The sequence below is a fragment of the Lepidochelys kempii genome, chromosome 15 (genome assembly GCF_965140285.1).
Source record: "Lepidochelys kempii isolate rLepKem1 chromosome 15, rLepKem1.hap1, whole genome shotgun sequence".
NCBI lineage: Eukaryota > Metazoa > Chordata > Testudines > Cheloniidae > Lepidochelys > Lepidochelys kempii.
In genome coordinates this window covers 1,137,162-1,160,890 of record NC_136394.1, presented here as the reverse complement: position 1 = coordinate 1,160,890, position 23,729 = coordinate 1,137,162, and the positions used below count along the sequence as shown (strand labels likewise).

At 46.1% G+C, this 23,729-nt stretch overlaps 1 protein-coding gene across 9 annotated transcripts in view; it reads left to right on the top strand.

Annotated features, from left to right (window-relative positions):
- HORMAD2 (HORMA domain containing 2) overlaps positions 1-23,729 on the top strand; it is a 107,833-nt gene that overhangs the window by 7,940 nt on the left and 76,164 nt on the right. For 6 of the 9 annotated variants that reach the window (XR_012155165.2, XR_012155164.2, XR_013634738.1 and 3 more), the window contains exons 2-8: positions 8,717-8,805; positions 10,133-10,277; positions 12,119-12,182; positions 13,785-13,821; positions 16,688-16,708; positions 18,188-18,214; positions 19,555-19,622. Coding sequence is in view for 6 of the 9 variants with exons in the window: in XM_073313619.2 (XP_073169720.1) it covers positions 8,755-8,805; positions 10,133-10,277; positions 12,119-12,182; positions 13,785-13,821; positions 16,688-16,708; positions 18,188-18,214; positions 19,555-19,622 (413 nt within the window). In the remaining 3 variants the exon portion in view is untranslated. The remainder of the gene's footprint in view (positions 1-8,716; positions 8,806-10,132; positions 10,278-12,118; positions 12,183-13,784; positions 13,822-16,687; positions 16,709-18,187; positions 18,215-19,554; positions 19,623-23,729) is intronic. The other 3 variants (XM_073313613.2, XM_073313618.2, XM_073313625.2) reach the window with 3 other exon arrangements.

The following is a 23,729-nucleotide window of genomic DNA, read 5'->3' as shown; positions in this document are numbered from 1 at the left end:
AACGATCACGTCCCTCGATCTGCTGTCAATGCCCCTACATAGAATCATAGAATATCAGGGTTGGAAGGGACCTCAGGAGGTCATCTAGTCCAACCCCCTGTTCAAAGCAGGACCAATCCCCAATTTTTGCCCCAGATCCCAAATGGCCCCCTCAAGGATTGAACTCACAACCCTGGGTTTAGCAGGCCAATGCTCAAACCACTGAGCTATCCCTCCCCCCAAAATACATATACAGCCCAAAATGCCATTGGCCTTCTTGGCAACAAGGGCACACTGTTGACTCATATCCAGCTTCTCGTCCACTGTCACCCCTAGGTCCATCTCTGCAGAACTGCTGCCGAGCCATTCGGTCCCTAGTCTGTAGCGGTGCATTGGATTCTTCCGTCCAAGTGCAGGACCCTGCACTTGTCCTTGTTGAACCTCATCAGATTTCTTTTGGCTCAATCCTCCAATTTGTCTAGGTCCCTCTGTATCCTATCCCTACCCTCCAGCGTATCTACCTCTCCTCCCAGTTTAGTGTCATCTGCAAACTTGCTGAGGGTGCAATCCACATCATCCTCCAGATCGTTTATGATGATATTGAACAAAACTGGACCCAGGACCGACCCTTGGGGCACTCCGCTTGATACCGGCTGCCAACTAGACATGGAGCCATTGATCACTACCCGTTGAGCCCGACAATCTAGCCAGCTTTCTATCCACCTTATAGTCCATTCATCAGCCCATACTTCTTTAATTTGCTGGCAAGAATACTGTGGGAGACAGTGTCAAAAGCTTTGCTAAAGTCAAGGAACAACACGTCCACTGCTTTCCCTTCATCCACAGAGCCAGTTATCTCGTCATAGAAGGCAATTAGATTAGTCAGGCATGACTTTCCCTTGGTGAATCCATGCTGACTGTTCCTGATCACTTTCCTGTCCTCTAAGTGCTTCAGAATTGATTCCTTGAGGACCTGCTCCATGCTTTTTCCAGGGACTGAGGTGAGGCTGGCTGGCCTGTAGTTCCCAGGATCCTCCTTCTTCCCTTTTTTAAAGATGGGCACTACATTAGCCTTTTTCCAGTCATCCAGGACTTCCCCAGATCGCCATGTGTTTTCAAAGATAATGGCCAATGGCTCTGCAATCACATCCGCCAACTCCTTTAGCACTCTCGGATGCAACGCATCCGGCCCCATGGACTTGTGCATGTCCAGCATTTCTAAATAGTCCCAAACCACTTCTTTCTCCACAGAGGGCTGGTCACCTCCTCCACATGCTGTGCTGCCCAGTGCAGTAGTCTGGGAGCTGACCTTGTTCGTGAAGACAGAGGCAAAAAAAGCATTGAGTACATTAGCTTTTTCCACATCCTCTGTCACTAGGTTGCCTCCCTCATTCAGTAAGGGGCCCACACTTTCCTTGACTTTCTTCTTGTTGCTAACATACCTGAAGAAACCCTTCTTGTTACTCTTAACATCTCTTGCTAGCTGCAACTCCAGGTGTGATTTGGCCTTCCTGATTTCACTCCTGCATGCCCGAGCAATATTTTTATACTCCTCCATGATCATTTGTCCAATCTTCCACTTCTTGTAAGCTTATTTTTTGTGTTCAAGATCAGCAAGGATTTCACTGTTAAGCCAAGCTGGTCGCCTGCCATATTTACTATTCTTTCTTCACATTGGGATGGTTTGTCCCTGTAACCTCAATAAGGATTCTTTAAAATACAGCCAGCTCTCCTGGACTCCTTTCCCCCTCATGTTATTCTCCCAGGGGATCTTGCCCATCAGTTCCCTGAGGGAGTCAAAGTCTGCTTTTCTGAAGTCCAGGGTCCGTATTCTGCTGCTTTCCTTTCTTCCTTGTGTCAGGATCCTGAACTTGACCATCTCATGGTCACTGCCTCCCAGGTTCCCATCCACTTTTGCTTCCCCTACTAATTCTTCCCAGTTTGTGAGCAGCAGGTCAAGTAGAGCTCTGCCCCTCGTTGGTTCCTCCAGCACTTGCACCAGGAAATTGTCCCCTAAATTTTCCAAAAACTTCCTGGATTGTCTGTGCACCGCTATATTGCTCTCCCAGCAGATATCAGGAAAATTAAAGTCACTCATGAGAACCAGGGCGTGCGATGTAGTAGTTTTCTGCGAGTTGCCAGAAGAAAGCCTCATCCCCCTGGTCCGGTGGTGTATAGTAGGCTCCCACCATGACATCACTCTTGTTGCTCACACTTCTAAACTTAATCCAGAGACTCTCAGATTTTTCTGCAGTTTCATACTTGAACTGTGAGCAGTCATACTGCTCTCTTACACACAGTGCTACTCCCGCACCTCTTCTGCCCTGCCTGTCCTTCCTGAACAGCTTATATCCATCCATGACAGTACTCCAGTCATATGACTTATCCCACCAAGTCTCTGTTATTCCAATCACATCATAATTCCTCAATTTTGCCAGAACTTCCAGTTCTCTCTGCTTGTTTGCCAGGCTTCGTGCTTTTGTGTATAGGCACTTGAGATAACCCGCTGATCGCCTCTCTTTCTCAGTATGAGGCAGGAGCCCTCCCCTCTCACGCGCTCCTGCTCGTGCTTCCTCCCGGTATCCCACTTCCCCACTTACCTCAGGGCTTTGGTCTCCTTCCCCCGGCGAACCTAGTTTAAAGCCTTCCTCACTAGGTTAGCCAGCCTGCTTGTGAAGATGCTCTTCCCTCTCTTCGTTAGGTGGAGCCCGTCTCTGCCTAGCACTCCTCCTTCTTGGAACACCATCCCCTGGTCAAAGAATCCAAAGCATCTCTCCAACACCACCTGCGTAGCCATTCGTTGACTTCCACAATTCGACGGTCTCTACCCAGGCCTTTTCTTTCCACGGGGAGGATGGATAAGAACACCACTTGCGCCTCAAACTCCTTTATCCTTCTTCCCAGAGCCACGTAGTCTGCAGTGATCCGCTCAAGGTCATTCTTGGCAGTATCATTGGTGCCCATGTGGAGAAGAAGTTAAAAAAGTTAAAAACGTATGGATTGGATGACTATAAGGTGGATAAAAAGCTGGCTAGATTGTCGGACTCAACAGGTGGTGATCAACGGCTCAATGTCTAGTTGGCAGCTGGTATCAAGCAGAGTACCCCAGGGGGTCAGTCCTGGGGGTGGTTTTGTTCAACCTCTTTATTAATGATCTGGATGATAGGATGAATTGCACCCTCAGCAAGTTCGCAGATGACACTAAACTGGAGGGAGAGGTGGATACGCTGGAGGGTAGGGTTAGGGTCCAGAGTGACTTAGATAAATTGGAGAATTGGGCCAAAAGAAATCTGATGAGGTTCAACAAGGACAAGTGCAGAGTCCTACACTTAGGAAGGAAGAATCCCGTGCAGTGCTACAGGCTGGGGACCGACTGGCTAAGCGGAAATTCTGCAGAAAAGGACCTGGGGATTACAGTGGACGAGAAGCTGGATATGAGTCAGCAGTGTGCCCTTGTTGCTAAGAAGGCCAACGGCATATTGGGCTGTATTAGTGGGTGTGACGGGTTAGATCACAGGAACCCCCTTGGGGCTGCCAACTGATGTGCCAAGACTACTTCTGCCCCTGCTTTCCTGCCCTGGCAGCTTGGGACTTCAGTGCCCTGCCTGGTTTGAGCCAGACCTGGTAGCCTGCTGCAAACCCAGACACAGGTCTGAACCACGTCCCCGAACAGCTGTAGGCTTAATTGAAAGCAGCTTCAGAAGTGTTCATGTCTTTAACACTCAGATGCCCAACTCCCAATGGGGTCCAAACCCCAAATAAATCCATTTTACCCCATGTCATAAATATAAAGGGAAGGGTAACCATCTTTCTGTATACAGTGCTATAAAATCCCTCCTGGCCAGAGGCAAAACCCTTTCACCTGTAAAGCGTTAAGAAGCTAAGATAACCTTGCTGGCACCTGGCCCAAAATGACCAATGAGGGGACGAGATACTTTCAAATCTGGAAGGGGGGGAAAAGGCTTTTGTCTGTCTGTGTGATGCTTTTGCTGGGAACAGATCAGAAATGCAAGCCTTCCAACTCCTGTTAAGTTAGTAAGTAATCTAGCTAGAAAATGCGTTAGATTTTCTTTTGTTTAATGGCTGGTAACATAAGCTGTGCTGGAGGGAATGCATATTCCTGTTTTTGTGTCTTTTTGTATCTTAAGGTTTTGCCTAGAGGGATTCTCTATGTTTTGAATCTGACTACTCTGTAAGATATGTACCATCCTGATTTTACAGAGGTTTTTCTTTTACTTTTTCTTTAATTAAAATTCTCTTTAAGAACCTGATTGCTTTTTCCTTGTTCTTAAGAGCCAAGGGTTTAGGTCTGTGTTCACCAATGCAGATTGGTGAGGATTTTTATCAAGCCTTCCCCAGGAAAGGGGGTGTAGGGCTTGGGGGGATATTTTGGGGGGAAGACATCTCCACGTGGGCTCTTTCCCTGTTCTTTGTTTAACACTCTTGGTGGTGGCAGCACACAGTTCAAGGACAAGGCAAAGTTTGTACCTTGGGGAAGTTTTTAACCTAAGCTGGTAAAAATAAGCTTAGGGGGTCTTTCATGCAGGTCCCCACATCTTACCCTAGAGTTCAGAGTGGGGAAGGAACCTAGACACCCCATATCAAGCTTATACAGGGTAAATTCATAAATTGTTTGCCCTCTATAACTCTGATAGAGAGAGATGCACAGCTGTTCCCTTCCCCCCCCCCCGCCCAGTATTAATACATACTCTGGGTTAATTAATAAGTAAAAAGTGATTTTATTAAATACAGAGAGTAGAATTTAAGTGGTTCCAAGTAGTGACAGACAGAACGAAGTGAATTACCAAGCAAAATAAAATAAAACATGCAAGCCAATGCCTAATACAGTAAGAAAACTGAATACCTCACCCTCAGAGGTGTTCCAGTAAGCAAATTTGCGGATGATACTAAACTGGGAGGAGTGGTAGATACGCTGGAGGGGAGGGATAGGATACAGAAGGACCTAGACCAATTGGAAGATTGGGCCAAAAGGAATCTGATGAGGTTCAATAAGGATAAGTGCAGGGTCCTGCACTTAGGACAGAAGAACCCAATGCACAGCTACAGACTAGGGACCGAATGGCTAGGCAGCAGTTCTGCGGAAAAGGACCTAGGGGTGACAGTGGACGAGAAGCTGGATATGAGTCAGCAGTGTGCCCTTGTTGCCAAGAAGGCCAATGGCATTTTGGGATGTATAAATAGGGGCATAGCGAGCAGATCGAGGGACGTGATCGTTCCCCTCTATTCGACATTGGTGAGGCCTCATCTGGAGTACTGTGTCCAGTTTTGGGCCCCACACTTCAAGAAGGATGTGGATAAATTGGAGAGAGTCCAGCGAAGGGCAACAAAAATGATTAGGGGACTGGAACACATGAGTTATGAGGAGAGGCTGAGGGAGCTGGGATTGTTTAGCCTGCAGAAGAGAAGAATGAGGGGGGATTTGATAGCTGCTTTCAACTACCTGAAAGGGGGTTCCAAAGAGGATGGCTCTAGACTGTTCTCAATGGTAGCAGATGACAGGACAAGGAGTAATGGTCTCAAGTTGCAGTGGGGGAGGTTTAGATTGGATATTAGGAAAAACTTTTTCACTAAGAGGGTGGTGAAACACTGGAATGCGTTACCTAGGGAGGTGGTAGAATCTCCTTCCTTAGAGGTTTTTAAGGTCAGGCTTGACAAAGCCCTGGCTGGGATGATTTAACTGGGAATTGGTCCTGCTTTGAGCAGGGGGTTGGACTAGATGACCTTCTGGGGTCCCTTCCAACCCTGATATTCTATGATTCTATGATTCTATGATTCCTTTTACAGACTAGTCTCCTTCTTGTCTGGGTCCAGCAATCACTCACATCCCTTGTAGTTACTGTCCTTTGTTCCAGTTTCTCACAGGTATCCTTGGGGGTGGAGAGGCTCTCTCTTTAGCCAGCTGAAGTCCAAATGGAGGGGTCTCCCATGGGCTTAAATAGACTTTCTCTTGTGGGTGGAGAACCCCCTTCTCTCTCCTACGCAAAGTCCAGCTCCAAGATGGAGTTTTGGAGTCACCTGTGCAAGTCACATGTCCATGCATGGCTCAGTTTTTACAGGCAGCAGCCATTGCCCACATGCTATCTTGAAAGTCTCCAGAAGACTTTTTATGTGGATTGGAGCCTTCCAAGATCCATTGTTCATTAAGTGTTTCTTGGTTGGGCACTTAATTTGCACGTTCCTGTCTCAAGAAGCTGACCAAATGCTTTACTAAGGCTACTTAAAAATCAAGCAAGTACACAGCCAATATTCATAACTTTGAATACAAAAAGTGATACATGCATACAAACAGGATTAATAGATTCAGTAGATCATAACCTTTACAGAGATATGTTACATGGCATAAGTAGCACAAAACATATTCCAGTTATGTCATATATACATTCATAAGCATATTTCCATAAAGCCTTATGGGCTGAACTGTCACAGTAGGAGCACTGCCAGCAGATCGAGGGAAGTGATTATTCCTCTCTAATCGGCACTGGTGAGGCCACACCTGGAGTATTGCGTCCAGTTTTGGGCCCCCCACTACAGAAGGGATGTGGAAAAATTGGAGAGAGTCTAGCGGAGAGCAACGAAAATGATTAGGGGGCTGGGGCACATGAGTTACGAGGAGAGGCTGAGGGAAATGGGGTTATTTAGTCTGCAGAAGAGAAGACTGAGGCGGAATTTGATAGCAGCCTTCAATTACCCCAAGGGGGTTCCAAAGAGGATGGAGCTAGGCTGTTCTCAGTGGTGGCAGATGACAGAACAAGAAGCAGTGGTCTCAAGTGGCATTGGGGGAGATCTAGGTTGGATATTAGGAAACACTGTTTCACTAGGAGGGTGGTGAAACACTGGAATGCGTTGCCTAGGGATGTGGTGGAATCTCCTTCCTTAGAAGTTTTTAAGGTCAGGCTTGACAAAGCCCAGGCTGGGATGATTTAATTGGATATGGGTCCTGCTTTTGAGCAGGGGGTTGGACTAGATGACCTCCTGAGGTCCCTTCCAACCCTGATATTCTATGATTCTATGGAATCTCCATCCTAAGAGGTTTTTAAGGCCTGGCTTGACAAAGCCTTGGCTGGGATGATTTAGTTGGTGTTGGTCCTGCTTTGAGCAGGGGATTGGACTAGATGACCTCCTGAGGTCTCTTCCAACCCTAGTCTTCTATGGTTCTTTGGTTAAAATGCAAAATGATCTGGACAATCTGGAGAAATGGTATGAAGTAAATAGGATGAAATTCAATAAGGACAATGCAAAGTACTGCACTTAGGAAGGAACAATCAGTTGCACGCATACAAAATGGGAAAAGACTGCCTCGGAAGGAGCACTCCGGAAAGGGATCTGGGGGTCATAGTAGATCACAAGCTAAATATGAGTCAACAGTGTAACGTTGTTGCCAAAAAAGCAAAAATCATTCTGGGATGTCTAAGCAGGAGTATTGTAAGCAAGACACGAGAAGTAATTCTTCCGATCTACTCTGCACTGATTAGGCCTCAGCTGGAGTATTGTGTCCAGTTCTGGGCTCCACATTTCAGGAAAGATGTGGACAAATTGGAGAAAGTCCAGAGAAGAACAACAAAAATGATTAAAGGTCTAGAAAACATGACCTATGAGGGAAGATTGAAAAAATTGGGTTTGTTTAGCCTGGAGAAGAGAAGACTGAGAGGGGACATGATAACAGTTTTCAAGTATGTAAAAGGTTGTTACAAGGAGGAGGGAGAAAAATTGTTCTTCTTAACCTCTGAGGATAGGACAAGAAGCAATGGGCTTAAATTGCAGCAAGGACGGTTTAGGTTGGACAGTAGGAAAAAATTCCTAACTGTTAGAGGGGTTAAGCACTGGAATAAATTCCCTAGGGAGGTTGTGGAATCTCCATCATTGGGGACTTTTAAGAGCAGGTTAGAGAAAGACCTATCAGGGATGGTCTAGATCATACTTAGTCCTGCCTTGAGTGCAGCGGACTGGACTAGATGACTTCTCGAGGTCCCTTCCACTTCTATGATTCTATGATGCTTCTCTACCTTTGGGGAATGTAGTGAGCATTAGTTTGTTAATGTTTGTCAAGAATTTTGAAGGTAAAAAATGCTATATTATGAAGACATCTATAGTGGCTCAGTAGGCAGGCTCCGATAAAATTCTCACTTAAAAGGGGATTAAATCCCTATATTTCTATGGAAGATAAATGGAGATTACTATTATTTTAAAAATATAATGTGGGATGTTTCAGATAGAGGCTTAAAATGGGTCAAGATTAATATTTTGCTTTCAGCTCAACAGTGCTCTTTTAAAAGCACAATGCTCTTTGGATTGTTAAAACAGCTGTCTGGGAGTCGGCTCAGCATTTCTGAGCAGTAGCACTGTTCTGTGCACCAGCATGAGGATTAAAAGCACCTCTGTCAAAGAGAGAGAGAGCCAGATCCTCAGTTGATGTAAATTGGCCTAGCTCCATTGAAGTCTCTGGAGCCACAACAATTTCCACCAGCTGTGGATCTGGCCCTGAATTTCCAGTACTATTGACAGTTTGTTTATAGATAATGAGGTGTTCTTCCTGCCATGTGAACTTCCAAACTGTGGCACAGAGTGACATCAATCTGACACCATTTAGCTGTCCTGGCAAGAGCTCGGCTTTCAGTCCTGGAGAGAGTTCTTATGCAGTCTGGTTCTTATGCTCAGGAAGATGAGAAATTTCAGGAATCCTGTATTTGCCAAGTGGTTAATGTCTATTTCTCTGCAGGTTCTAATTGCATGTGGAAGGCAGCACTTTGAAATGCTATGGCCATGGCTCAGCTCTCACACACTGGGCAGAAGCATAAAACCTCCAAGGTACAGGATTTAGGACTTAATGTTACTGATCAACGTGCTGGCCTAGTAGTACTCAGCCCTGCAGAGCTGGAAACCTAGCTTTGATTACCATTCCCATCCCTTGCTCCCAGGGCAGGCAGTGTACTCAGTGCTGATTACACTGTGTCTTTGTTGGGTTTTGAAAACAGTTGTCTCCAGGCCAGGGTAGCCAAGAAGATGCTGGCTAAGCAGCCTGAGGATTTGTAGGCGAATCGGTGCTGAGGTGCTGGATACTGGTGCTTGGCTACGTAAAAGTCCTAGGGCTTGCAGAGCCGCCCTAGAGGAGAAAAAGACAATGAATGGGTAGTGGGACTCCTTTTCGCAGAGATTTTGCATGTTAATACCAGGTGTCATGAAGATCAGAAGGGACCGCTAGATCGTCACCACTACTTGCTGTTTAGTATTCATAATTAAGGCTACGATTTAGTCATGGAGGTCGCGGCAGTCACAGATTCCGTGGTTTTACTGGACCTTCGTGACTTCTTCAGCTGTCAGCAGCTGGAGCCGTGGCTGGGGCTGGAGCTGGGGCTATACTCCCCACATAGCCTCGCGGTGGGAGCTGCCATCGGAGCCATATGCTCCTGCCCTGCAGCTTGCGGCGGGGGCTGCTGCTGGGGCCGTGTGCCCCTGCCCCGCATTGGGGGCTGCAGCTGGGGCTGTGCGTCTCTGCCGTGGCGTGTGTGGTTATTTTTAGGAAAAGTCACGGGCCCCATGAATTTTTATTTATTGCCCATGGCAAAATCTTAGCCTTATTCATAATAAACAGAGTCCTAGGCATGGAAAAGTGTATGAGTGCTTAGCTCTTACTAAGCAGAATCCCACATTCTTTTAGAAACCGGATTTGCCTATAACCTCTGGTTTTGTTGGAAGCCTTTCTGCAGGCTGTGTCTGCCTTCTGGACTCAAAATATCTGAGCAGTTGAGAAGCCCCCCCCCCCCCCCCCGCCCCCAGAATAGTGCTTCTTTTCCAGTGTGTAGACCTCAGAGCCCTTTTTTGTCACTGGAATCAGTGACACCAGCCCTGTGGAACTGTGGCAATAGTTCTCTGCCTGTATGACAATGTATTAATACTGTGAGCAAAAGCTTTTGTGTAGCAATAAACTTTGGGCTAAGTGTGTTAGATGCTCCTTGAGCTAGTTATACTTAGTCCACCAACATGTGAGTGAGTGGCATACACACTATGGAAACCAAAAGAAAGGGTAAAATTACCCCAATTTAGACTACCTCTAAACCTGCTGATTCTCCCCTCTGGCGCTGGGCCTTTGCACGGGTCTAAAACCAGTAATATTTTTGTCTTTGTCTTTTGTCAGGAATCAGTGTTGTTTCCACACAAAATTGCCACTGACCAGCAGTCCATGGTGCTGGTGAAAAGGCTTTTGGCCATCTCTGTCTCCTGTATAACGTACCTAAGAGGGCTCTTCCCAGAGAGCTCATATGGAACTCGCTATTTAGATGGTAATGTTTTCAATGCATGCTACTATGTTTCTATGCATTATCTTTGCCCAGTACAGATTAGTCCAGTGCTGTTCACAAATTTGACAAGTTCAGTCTTTTATAGGAACATTGCTGACCGTGGCCCAAATCCTCAGCGCGCGGTATGGAGGTGCCAGATTTCTATTGAAATCAGTGGGAATTAGGCACCTAAATATCTTTCAGGATGTGAGCCTATGGGCCTTATCCAGCAGCCCTGATACAGGAAAAGCTCCTATGGCAGGAAGACAACTTAGAGCCAGTGGCAACCATCAGCTGTTTCTCTCAATGTTTGTTTTGTTTTCCAGTTGCATTCATTACTCAGCAATTTCATCAGTATTGCCCATCCCAAGCATTCCAAAACCATGTGTCAGGCTCCCCCAAAATTGCGAGACTGGCTTAAAAATCATTAGATTTTTAAAAATAAAAGTAGCTATCCACAGTGCACCGCTCTATAAATCGATGCACTACGCCGACTTAATGCACTTAGTAGGGACATAGACAACTGACTGTATAAAATCGATTTCTAAAAATCGACTTCTATGAAATTGACCGAATTTTGTAGTGTAGACATACCCTTAGAGCTAGTGGCAACCATCAGCTGTTTCTCTTAATGTTTGTTTTGTTTTCCAGTTGCATTCATTACTCAGCAATTTCATCAATATTGCCAATCCCAAGCATTCCAAAACCATGTGTCAGGCTCCCGCAAAATCACGAGACTGGCTTAAAAATCATAGATTTTTAGAAATAATAAATGTCAGGGTTTTTTTTATTGTTGCCTTCTGTTTTTTCAGCCATAGGGGTCAGATTTTCAAGCTTTTCTCCATAATCTGGAGATTCTGTAAATGAAAACTGAGATTCTCACATAATCACGTGGCTTCAGAGATGAGGCTTTAAGAAAAACACAAGGTATTGTGAGACTTGTGGCAAGGTCACACCATATGATGAAACTTTGATTCATCTGCATCTTTATATTAAGTTAGGATCTGAAGGTGGGGAGAGGGAGCGACTCCATATTTTCCAGCTCTATAGATTTATCATCCTTGATTTATGCTTGAAATGGGGTACAGTTCATTTCCGTGTTCTCGTAGAGTTGTATCTTGAAATCTGGTCACTTGTTCATTATGGCCTGCTGAGGACGGAAGAGGAAATCCCAAATTTGACTTTTGATTTTTCCATCCGAAAGGTCATCAGTCTTTCTGATCAGATTTCAGATCTTCAAGTGCCTTTCTGTGCAAGAATCTTGACATTTGACCCACTCATTCCTTAGAGAGCTGCAGGATTGGGCCCCAAGGCATTAATTCACCTTTGTGGTTGGCCTATCAGCATTGGCTTCAACTTTAGGAGTTTTCTGCTTGTGGATCCTAACTCCTAAACTTGGAGGACGAAAGGGCCACAGGAGCCCGGTGGGGAAACGTCACAGGGTTAGCTTATTTTGAGCACAGTTGTTTAGCTTATTTGTGTGTTAGTGAACACTAGAGTGCAGAACTAGAGGGTGCTGTTGGGAAGTGCCAGAATAAGATGAGAATGGGGACTGAGGGGAAAGGAAGTTGCTGGCATTTCTAAATGAAGCCACACTCCATAAATCCGTAACCCCAGTACTTTTTCCTGGAAGAGTTCAGTGTATTTCAGCAAAGGTCTTTGGCATTGTAAACTACAGCAGTGAGCCTGTGTCAGCCCACCTGGGATGCTGTTAAAACCATTCTTCCAGCTCAGGAAGTGTTTCCAGATAAAATACTTCATACGTTGATGACTGACTTGATTTCAGTGTTTGCCCAGTGGCTCCAGATATGCTTTGTAACTAGATGCTAACTTTTGTTTTGCAGATCTCTGTCTAAAAATCCTTCGGGAAGATAAGAGCTGCCTCGGGTCACTGCAGATAGTCAAGTGGTAAGTGAATAACAGTGAAACTTAGGGCTTGCCTAAACGAACAATTAGACCACGACAAGCTGGGATATAAATCTATCCTGGACTAGTCTGCTGCACTCCAATGTCCGTGTGCACCCTGCTGGTACCCATTGACGGTTTGCTGGAGCGCTTCAATCTAGTCTTCTTTGAAATGGGACGAGCTCAAGGTGCATTAAAGAGCTGTTAACCCACGTCAGCAGGGTGCACTCAGGCAGTTAGACTGCAGCAAGCTTGTGTGGGGTTGTTTTAATCTCAGTTTTCCGCAGTCTAACTGTTCATGTAGACAAGTCCTATGATAAGTTTATGCTGAACAGCAATATGGCATTGTACCACAGGCCTTTACTTCCTAAATTTGAAATCCTTCAGGGCCAATGATACTGGATTTGCCAAAGCAGTGCTCACTGATTTATTATAAAAGCTGTGTGTGCTTGGCACCGTATATAACGAAGGCATGGTCCCTCGCCAACGAGCTTCCAATGTAAATGTGATCTCATTGACCTCAATAAGAGCGGGATCAGGCCCTCAATTGAACAAACAAAGCAGGTAAGGGAGGAATGAGGCTCACTCTAAACAACGTTGTGAGGTTACTTGTTTCCATAGGTTACATATTTGCTATTTCTAGTTTTTAAAGTGATTTTATATGCTTGATTGATTTTTAACTAATATGTGCCGTTTTTTCTCTTCAGTGGAAGTTGTGTCTGTTTCTGGGGGCATAACTAGGCCCTTAGCTTTCTAGAGTTCTAGTTAAGAAATGCATTTCAGAAACAGAGAGAGAAAGGTGGGTGAGGTAATATCTTGTGTTGGACCAACTTCTGTTGGTGAGAGAGACAAGCTTTCAAGCGTATACAGAACTCTTCTTCAGGTTTCAGAAACATGGCATTACTCCTTCCTATCTGCAGAGGGAGTTGTTATAGGGAGTGTAGCACTTCTGTAAAAAGAAAAGGAGGACTTGTGGCACCTTAGAGACTAATACATTTATTTGAGCATAGGCTTTCGTGAGCTACAGCTCACTTCAGCACTTCTGTGTTGCTTAAATACTGTAAGAGCCCAATCCTGCAAATACTTATGGCTCAGCTATCTGCTGTGTCCTGTAAACACCAGGCTCAGATGAGGAGGCTGCAGAGGAGCCATATGCAGTTCTCCAGTCCTGGGGCCAGTTCTGCACTGTCTCAGGATAGTTTAGAGCAGCCTAAAGTCATGACTGGAGCAGCACTCCAGCCATGCCTCCTTCCTCATAGCTATGCCAAAGGAACACCAGCTGGCTGGATCCATCAGCACAAAGAGGCCAGAATGGGGCCAACGATCTGGCCATTACTACCCAGTCTAGGGTTTACTATTTTGAGTAGTCCCAGGACGCCTGGTAAGAAGTGTTCACAGGACCAGAGCCTTAGTGTATAAACTGTGCACACATATGGAGGGGAGAAGAGACCCTTAATTGCTGAGTGACCTGAAGAGGGCGTTACAAGCTAAAAATGCTGTCAGCTCCGTACTTCTTAATGTTTGTAAATGTGCACTCTAAACTCCATCTAATAAGTGATGCTGCTAGACTGGCATGACTAGTTACTAACATTTCTTTCCTGGCAGGATTCAGGGCTGTTTTGATGCTTTGGAAAAGAACTATGTAAGTTTTTGTTTGATATTTTGGTAATATTATCTTTCTTCACTAACAATGGGCAAAATTCCGCTCCAGTTTTCCTTGTGCATTCCTGCAGGGAGCATCTCTTCTATATATTCGCCAGTGATCCCAGTGGAAACTGTACATACAGAACAAGTACACAATAGAGATCTGTGCCACAGGGGACGAAGGAAAGCTGCTCTGTGTGTTTGTGACGTGGACTCTTACTCCTTTGTAACGTGCCGTAGCGTAGTAACCATTATTAGTGTCTAGACTTGCTTGTTGTGAATGGTTTCCACACTAATTTGCAGGCTGCAGGGTTCTCCCCTGCATTCTCTGTTCTACATTCACATCTTTTAATGGATGGATGCAGATTCTGTCAGTCAAAGCAAATCTCTCTCCCTGCCTTTGTTTTTTCCCATATTCTTCTCTGCTCCCTCTTTCCTTCACCCCTTCTTTTACCGTCTCCTTGCCTTTCTTTCCTCTTTTCCTTTTTCTTCATTTTGTTGTCATCTCTGTTTTCCATATAGAGGTCAGGTCTACACCTCAGACTTATATTGGTGTAACTACATTGCTCAGGGGTGTGAAAAATCCATACCCCCGAGCGACATTGTTATACTAACCAACCACCCCCCACCCCATGTAGACAGACAGCGCTATGCTGAAAGAAAAGCTTCTCCTATTGATAGAGCTACTGCCTCTCACAGAGGTGGATTAGCTCTGCCAACGGAAGACCTAAGAGCGTCTTCACTTAAATACTACGGCGGCGTGCGGCTGTGCTAATGCAACGTTTTTAAGTGTAGACCTGCCCTGAGTTTAGATTTCCTTTCCTTTTTGTATTCTTTCAAATACAAGGCTTGAGTACCTGGTTTCAGAATAAATGCACATTTTTAAGTAATCCCAGCCCTCACTTACGCAATCTGAGGAAAATCTGACCTGTAAATATAAAGTGCTGATTGCTCTCTGTGTATCAGCGTTGTTCATCAGACTGTGATCTATATCTGAATGACTCTTACCTAAATCAGATGGATTTTTGTCAATATCTGCACTGCTGATCAGACTGACGCTTGTCTATGTCAATTCTACTGTTGTCGTAGATGAAATGATGTGAAATGTTCTGAACTCAAATACTTGCTTACCGACAAATCAAACAGTCAGCTTTAAATAGATAATGGTCTCCACCATTTAGAAGAGATTCAAACCCTCATACTTCAGCACATAAATCAACTTCTAACTGATAGGGATTAGGAAAAAACTCCTGTGAGCAGTTATTCCATAATTATCCACTCCTCCAGGTTTTTTGCACATTCCTTTGAAGCATCTGGTTCTAGTCAGCGTCATGGAGATGGTACTAGGCCAGGTGGGTCACTGGTTTGATCTACTGAGGCAGTTCCTTTGTTTCAGTCAGCAAGTGAACTAATGCTTTCTCTAGCCAAAGCTTTCGAGTGGTTTACAAGGCTAGTGTCAAGTACAGTTCCTTGCCATAGTGCAGTCCATAGGTGAACAAGGTGTTAGGTGTCTGTGAGGAAGTCCATATCAGAGATCAAAGACTGAAACCTCGTTGCTAATGGCAGGTGGGGTAAAAACAGTGAGATTCATAATAAAAAAGGGATCTTACATTGGACTTGAATAGAAAAGGCTGCCAGTATCAAGGAGCTTTAAATAGAAGGAATCTGTTAAGCGAGAACACTGTGAGGCAAGACTGGATGTACAGCTATTTTATAGATAGGGCCCTACCAAATTCACAGTCCATTTTGGTCAATTTCATGGTCATGGGATTTAACAAATAGTAAATTTCATGATTTTTAGCTATTTAAATCTGAAATTTCACTGTGTTGTAATTGTAGGGGTCCTGACCCAAAAAGGAGGGGAGGGGAGGGTCACGAGGTTATTGTAGGGGGTGGTGCTGTACTGCTAAGCTTACTGCTGCAGGCAGCAGTGCTGCCTTCAGAGTCGGGCAGCTGGAGAGCGGCGGCTGCTGGCCAGGAGCCCCGCTCTGAAGACAGAGCCGCCGCCAGCAGCAGGGCAGAATTAAGGATGGCCTGGTCTGGGATTGCCACTCCTGGGTGCTGCTGCCTGCAGAGCTGGGCCTTCAGTCAGCAGCCGCCACTCTCTGGCCGCCCAGCTCTGAAGGCAGCATAGAAGTAAGGGTGGCAATACCATGATTCCCCCCCTAAAATAACCTTGCGACCCCCACACAACTCCCTTTTGGGTCAGTACCTCCAATCTGAGAAATGCTGGTCTCCCCCCTTGAAATCGGTATAGTATAGGGTAAAAGCACACAAAAGACCAGATTTCACTGGGGGAGACAAATTTCATGGTCTGTGATGTGTTTTTCATGGCCGTTAATTTGGTAGGGCCTTATTTATAGATCTTTCGAAAAATGTGATTGTTGTTCAGGGTCGGCTACCTTCAGCATGCGGCCCACCAGGGTAATCCGCTGGTGGGCCACGAGACTTTTTGTTTACGTTGATGCGACCCCCCCGCAGCTCCCATTCCTGACAATGTGAGCTGTGGAAAGCGGCAGGCAGCTGTGGATGTGCTGGCCGCCGCTTCCCGCAGCTCCCATTGGCCGGGAATGGCAAACCGCCGCCACTGGTAGGTGCAGGGGGCTGTGCCTGCAGATGGTCAACATAAAGAAAATGTCTCGCGGCCGCCAGCGGATTACCCTGATAGGCCTTGCGTTGAAGGTTGCCGACCCCTGATGTAGTTAATAAAACTGGCCACAGGGTGTCACTGATGTTGCACCCAAGTGCATCTGAATTAGCAAGGGTATGTATGAAAAGCCCTGACTTGCAAACCATTGAATGTATTTACTCCTTCATTACTCGAGGCACTTAGATTTTGACTAGGCTCTTATCTTCTCTTCCAGTTACATATGGCTGTCCTGGCAGTAAGTCATCCGTTAAATGAATGCAAGGTGTTTTCCTTCCCCCACGGTGGTTGGATGAGACGTTAAACTAAGGGCCCTTCTGCCCATCTCTGTCCGTACTTAGGGAGCGTTAAAGAGCTCATGGCAATGGAGTTAGCCTCAGTTTGGAGCAATAGCTTCTCTCTTCACAAGATAAATGTTAATGTCGTAGGTTGCATGGGAACATTTGCTGGATGCAGCTTTCGCTTCCATCAGTGGTGCAGAATATTCATCCTTAAATCACTACGGCCATGTCCACACTAGGAACAGTTTACTGGTATAGGAACACCAGCATATAATACTGGCAGAGTGCTCCCAGTGTGGATCCAACTAAAGTAAAACAACCCCCTACCAGCAAAGCAAGCAATCCCAGTAAAAGCACAGTTTTGCTGGTATATTTGCGTCTGCTGTAGAGGCTTCTTTATACCCCTGGCTGATGTACCTGTGCCAGCAGAAGTCTGTAGCATAATCAGAGCCCAGGTCTAGGATACTGATTACAAGCACTGCCATGTGCTTCGCATTGCTGCTTCTTTCTGCCTGTGCCCCAAACAGAAATGGGCAACTGCCTCCTTCCCTTCCCATCTCAATGAGCATTCTCTTTAGTTGTCTTCTTGTTACCATTGATGGGACAAACCCTTTAGCCCTCAGGTTTCTGGCAAGTTGCCATTGGCACCCTTGGTGTTGCAGAGATTGTGCACGGCCAGCCTCCGACATGTACCTTTGTAAAGCACTTGTAGGTATTCTAGACACCATAGCGAAGATCCGGGTAACTAATCCTCATGCATGAGGGCATTCATTGATCGCTGGTGAGGGTCAGGATGGGCTCTCCCCTGAGCCCTGCAAAATTTCACATCATGGATGTTTTTTCCACCTTACTCTGCAGCAACAGGTATTGGCTGCTGCCAGAGGAAGGCTATTGTATAGACAGTCATATGGTTTGATCTTTTATGGAGCGCTTGCCCCCGGAGCAGTGAAGTTGCGTCATTGCAAGCATTGGCCTGGGCTATACAAGTCAGCCCCAAACCAGCAGCTTCACTGTTCCCATACCCAAGCTAGTGAGATTAAAGCTAGGTTGGGTATATCAGCTCAAGCTGCAGTCACAGCTAGGGCGACCACCTTTGTTGGATGGAAATAAGGGAAAGCCACACGAAAAATAAGGGACAGCGCTTTATTTTAAGGGACATTTTAGGGAAACACAATTTACCTTAGCGTATCAAGTGTAGATTTCTGCTACCCTCCAGTATACCATGCAATTATGATAAGTATCAATTTAATGTTTAAAATGGTCAGGAGACATCGCTTAAGCGAAGGGATGGGTGGTCACCCTAATCACTACCCATGATTGCAATCTAGACATACCCCGTGTTCTTAGGGCATGATAGAGATTCAGTTGTTTGATTACGTCTCACCTCTACATTTTATCAGAGAGAAAGATGCATTCACTGTACTTTCTTAAAACAGATTTACACCAATCCCAAGGAGCCACAGGTAAGGAGTAGTCAAGCTCTACTTAGGGGGAAATCAATTGCAGGGGTGAGTTGTACTATATTTGGAATGGGCTCATAGGGTTAAATTCTGCCTTGATTTGACAGGTATGCATGGTTGAGCGAGGAGACATAAGCTACCTCTTTCTCTTATTCCTTCACCCCAGCAGACCAACTCGGATGCCAGGCAGAGTGGTGATCCAGTGCTCCTCTTGAGTACTAGGCTGTGGGCCTGTCTGTTGCACCTGGTGTTGCTTGTTGGGTAGCTTAGGGGCATAGGTAGGACCTTGCTCCCTTCTGCTGAAGACCAGAAGCAGGAGCTGAGGATAATGCACACTGTTCCTTATGTCGTCATCTGTCCTGTAAAGACGGAACCTCTGCCCATCCACTACTGTTCCACTGCCCCGCAATGCGGCTCATGGAAGAAGAGCAAGAATTTACTCCATATACTTGGCTACCAAGGCTGGGATTAGTATCCCCCTCCAAAACCTTACCGAAATGCCCTTTAAATGTGTTATAGCCAGAGCTGTTTATGGTTTCTTATTTTCCTCAGAAAATGTTGAGTTTTCAGCAAAATATCGAAAACGGAAATATTTTCATTCTGATCTGCTGCCGCTGTCCCACAGGAGTTGTAGATCCAAAACCTCACGCTCCCATTCACCTGTATGAGTTCCCTTGAAGGACTGCATCTCCCATGATGCACCACAGGCCCCCTCTTGGCAAGGGAAGGGCATGGCCAGGGTGCACCACAGGTCCCTCTTGGCAATGGCAGTTGCGTGGCCCGGGTGCATCACACAGATGTAGTCTGGCTGGGGAGCCTGGCCCTCGAGGAAAATGGGAGCAAGAGGCACCTGGACTACAGCTCCCATGAGACCCTGCAGCAGCATTTCAAAATCGACATTTTTCTGTGCTCAGGCAAAAAATTTTGACAAAAAATTATTTAGTCAGAAACCCAGTGTTCCATCAGAAACCCATTTGGATGCGGAATTTTCAACCAGCCCGAACCGTAGCGTCACTGGTGTACGCTCTAGTTCGCATGCCGTTTGCATTATGACCTCCTGTTTTAAGTGGCTCCTGCTTTTTCTCCCCCAACTTCCTTTTGAGTTGGAGTTTCTCATGTTTCTTCTCAGCCCAGAAGTGGGTTTGTATTTGCTTCTTTTAAGAAAATCTGCAGATGATTTTTGAAATCAAAATGGAGCCTAGTCAATAATTTGATGCTGCTAGACAGGCGTAGGAATGAGGAAGCATGGACACCAGAGAGTTTCCTGCACAATCTATTGAGCTTTCTTTGGCAGCATGTTGCTGAAAGACTTGTTTTTTTCTGCTCCCTTTGTGAATGTCTAGAGGGTGACTGAGCTGTATCAGTTCAAATTCAAGTATACAAAGGACGGGCCCCAGATGGACATCCTCAGGTAATGGCTCTGTTTTATTTCTGAAAAATACACAGTGATAAATTTGCTTCATCAAAACATTTTTAAAGTGAAAACTGTCCCTTGTGATTGTATCATGCACCCCTCCAATATCACGAGGTGCTGAATGGCTTCATCTGCCATTGAACTCAGTGGAAATTAAGGGCACTCAGCATCCTGCAGGATCTGAACTCCTGCGCTGATGAGCTTACATATCACAGTACACGTGCTGTAACATCTAGATGCAGCAGAGCTGAATTAAGGACAAGATTGATGTATCCCACACCCACTCTGTGTAGCACTCTGCTGGTGGCGGCTGGGCCACACATAGAGTTTGATGAGCCTACTGCAGCCTCGGCTAACTGAGCAGGGTGTTGTACTTTAGGCAGTAGTGTCGTGCTTTGAAATTCAGAGGTCCCTCGTTCAATCTCTGGCTGCCAATGACCCACCCTGGCGTGCAGCATAATATTGACACCATGGGGATTGTTCTTCTTCAAACATTTGTTCGGCTCCCACTGTAGGTGTATGTGCCCTGTGTGCGTGAGCCTGGAATCTTTTAGCTGGCAGTGTCTGCTGGGGCTGTACATGTGCCCCATCTGCCCCCTACGGCAGGGTGTAAAAGGAGGGGCAGCCCCAACAGCTACTCAGTTCTTTCTCACTGCCCATGGTAGCAAGTCACAGCCCACAGTGTCCTCCTGCTTCCTCTTAGCATTTTAGTAGTTTTAGGGTTGTAGGTAGTTAGCTTGGAGTTAGTGTATTTTCTTGGTAAGTTTTAGTTAAGCTTGCTGCTAAAACAAACAAACATAAATTAAAGCAATTTTGCTTTCTATGAGTCTTTCCTCAGTACCAAGGAATAAGTCTGATGGCAGAGAACAGGTCTCTGAGCTTTAAAATCTGCCCTGCCTGCAAGACTGTTCTGCCTGCCCATGATGCATCTAGAAAGTGTTTAAGGGAGTCTCATATCCCTAGCTAGTGTGCCATTTATAGCTCTTTCTAAGCACATACAGAGGGCTCATGATGCCAGTGTAAAATTATTTTTAATGGAAAGATCTACATGGAGTGTGTCTGACTCTGAGGTACCCCCTTGGGAACAGTCTCTTCTGGCTTTGAAACCAGTTTCAATGAGTGATTCAGATATAAGAGACATCTCTCTGGCAGATAGATCTTTGTCCTCAGAAGACTTCATGCTGCTCTCAAGCACTCTGAGTCTTCTTGTCAGTCCTCCTCAGGTCAATCAGTAGTTCCTGCTGCCGGAGCCAGAAAAGAAGAAAGATCTCCAGACAGGGCTCAGCATCAATTGCCATCCCTGGTACCAACAAAGAAGAGGACTTGTCTAAAATGGCTCCTTTGAAACCACATTGGTATTGTGAGCCTTCAAAGACTGGGAGGCTCATGTTCCTTAGCTATGGTACTGCATCCTATACCTTCGGTGACTGACAACATTATCTCGGTACTGTGGGCATCTTGGAGTCATGGGTGCTTCCTTCTTCATCCACTAAAGTTGCTTTGACATCACCTTCTATCACTTTGGAACAGGAGTCCCCATTGCTAGATTTCTGTCCTTTTTCTCCAGTATACAGGACTCTTTTGGTACCACAGCCGAATGTTCCGAAGATGAAATTTTTTCTGTGTCCAACCTCTGTGGTGTTGCTGACTATCTCCTATGCTGTCAGATGTGAGTCTCTTCCCCTTCCTACACCTCAGGAATCACCACCTCTGTGAAAGGAATTTTATACATTTGCATCCTCATCTTTGCACAGCATCAGGAGCCCTTCTAGGAAGTCTCCACCTCACCTAGCAACATGTGAATGGCCTTGGAAGGAGTGCTTCAGAGAGGTCTCATGCCCTGGTTTCCACATTTGTAGTATCATATGCCTTTCCCATGTGGTTTGTAAACCTGGCCCTCTTGGTCTCTGTGGAGACCTCAGCCTCTTCCATCGACTGCTTATTTATGTGTGTCAAGAACCAGCCTGTGGGAGGATGCTCCCCGCCTGCCCCTGGCCCTCTGGACCTTGTCATCGGTGCCTGCCCCCGCGAGCTCCGGCCGCACTCTCTGCGTTACTGAACCATGCCTAGGACACAGCTGCACTTGCTCATGCTCCATACTTCTAATTTCTTCACCCTCGTCTCCTGCCCCGACACCAAATGGCAGGGCCTCCTACCACCTGTGGACGGTGAGGAGCCCTGCTGGGCCAGTCTGTATTCCGCTTTGGTTCCATGGCCCGCTGGGAATATTCTTTGGTGGCTCCTTCATGGAACCGTGTGCACAGGCATGTACTTGGTGCAGTACAGCCCCCTTCCTGACACTTTCCCCTTCTGTGGCATGAGGGAGATCCTGGTGCACATCTATCTCGAATGCACCAGGCTGCAGCCCCTTTTCTGGCTCCTCCAGAACCTTCTCCTCAGCTTCTGGCTGCACTTTTCCCCGGACCTTCTGATGTCTGCACATCCTATCCGTGGCCCCATGAAGTTACAAGACCTCCTGGTCATCTTCTTCCTGGTGCTGACCAAAGTGGCCATCCACCATACCAAGAGGAGGATGCTGGACAGAGAGGTGCCCTGTGACTGTGGGGTTCTTCCGCTTCTTGCTTTGCTCACATATCCACGCAGAGTTCCTCTTGGCCGCATCCACTGGCTCCCTGGACGCCTTCGAGGAGCAGTGGGCCTTGTCTGGGGTTCTCTGCTCAGCGTCCCACTCTGGCTTCCTGCTTTTGACCCTGTGACCCTCACTCCTATTCCTGTTTAATCATTTGTTATCCTCTGCTTTTACGTGAACCTTGGGTTTATTGGCTTGTCCCTTTAGGCTAAGGGAGAGGCCTTCAGAAGCCAACCCACTCCCAGGATTTCAAGAGATTCATCGAGATCCAGAGTAAAATTGCCCTTTTCCCTTAGGGATTCTTTTAGGGAGTCTCATTCATCTCATCAGGAACTCCTGAAAATTGGTGAGGAAGTCCTCATGGAGGACTATGAGGACCAGCCTGTTCCCTGGCCATCTGACAAGACCATGACTCTGTCTGATATGTCCACAATACGCAATGTCAGGGCGTTTAAGGACCTCCTTAAAAGAATGGTGGGTACTTTAGAGATTCTCCTGGAGAATGTGCAGGAGAGGTCACATAACTTATTGACATCCTGCACCCGGTATCCCAGGGTTGTTGGACCATGCCTATTAATGAAAGGCATTCTCGAGTTTGCCATCTAAGAGGGCAGATCATTTGTACTTTTTGAGGCGTTTGACTACTTTGTCACACAGCCAGGCCATGGGTCTTTGGTTGTAGTGATAGCTTAGGAAAGCTCTAAGCTGTCTGGGCCCCCTAAACTAAACCCAGGAACAAGGAGCCGAAGCAGATGGATCTTCTGGGGAGAAAAGTTTACTCATCTGCTAGTTTGCAGACTCGCATAGCTGATGATCAACCTTATTGGCTAACAACAATTTTCTTCAGGGGAAAGGTTTTACATCTGTCTGAAAAACCTCCTCGGGAGACCATAGATGAACTGAAGGCAGTGGCTACAGAAGGCCAGTTGGTGGCCAAGACAGCTCTGCAAGCCTCACTGGATGTCTGACGCTGCAGTATGTTCAGTGACTGCTGCAGTCACTAAAACAGGGGTCGGCAGCCTTTGGCACGCTGCCTGTCAGGATAATCCCCTGGTGGGCCGCGAGACATTTTGTTTATGTTGACCGTCCGCAGGCACGGCTCCCCGCAGCTCCCAGTGTCAACGGTTCGCCGTTCCTGCAGCTCCTATTTTTACTTCTCTGTTAAAACTGTGTGTTTGGTAGTCATCACCTTGGCTGACAGGATAACCAAAATTCAAGATTTGATGGTTCATTCTCTGTATGCTTTGTTTCCTAAGGCATCATCCAGATTTTTTACCAAAAGCATTTTTGGTCTTCCATATAATTTATTGCCTTACCAATATGTTTTCATAAGCTTCAAGATTCTCCTACAGACACTAAACTCTACTCACTAGACATACTTAGAGCTACGTCCTTTTATCTTTCCAGAAAAAAGCCTTTTCTTAAATCATCTCAACTTTTTGTAACTTTTGGTAGCAAGCCTGTATGCCCTCAAAGACTTTCTAAATGGGTTACAGGCCTCATTAAAATGTCCT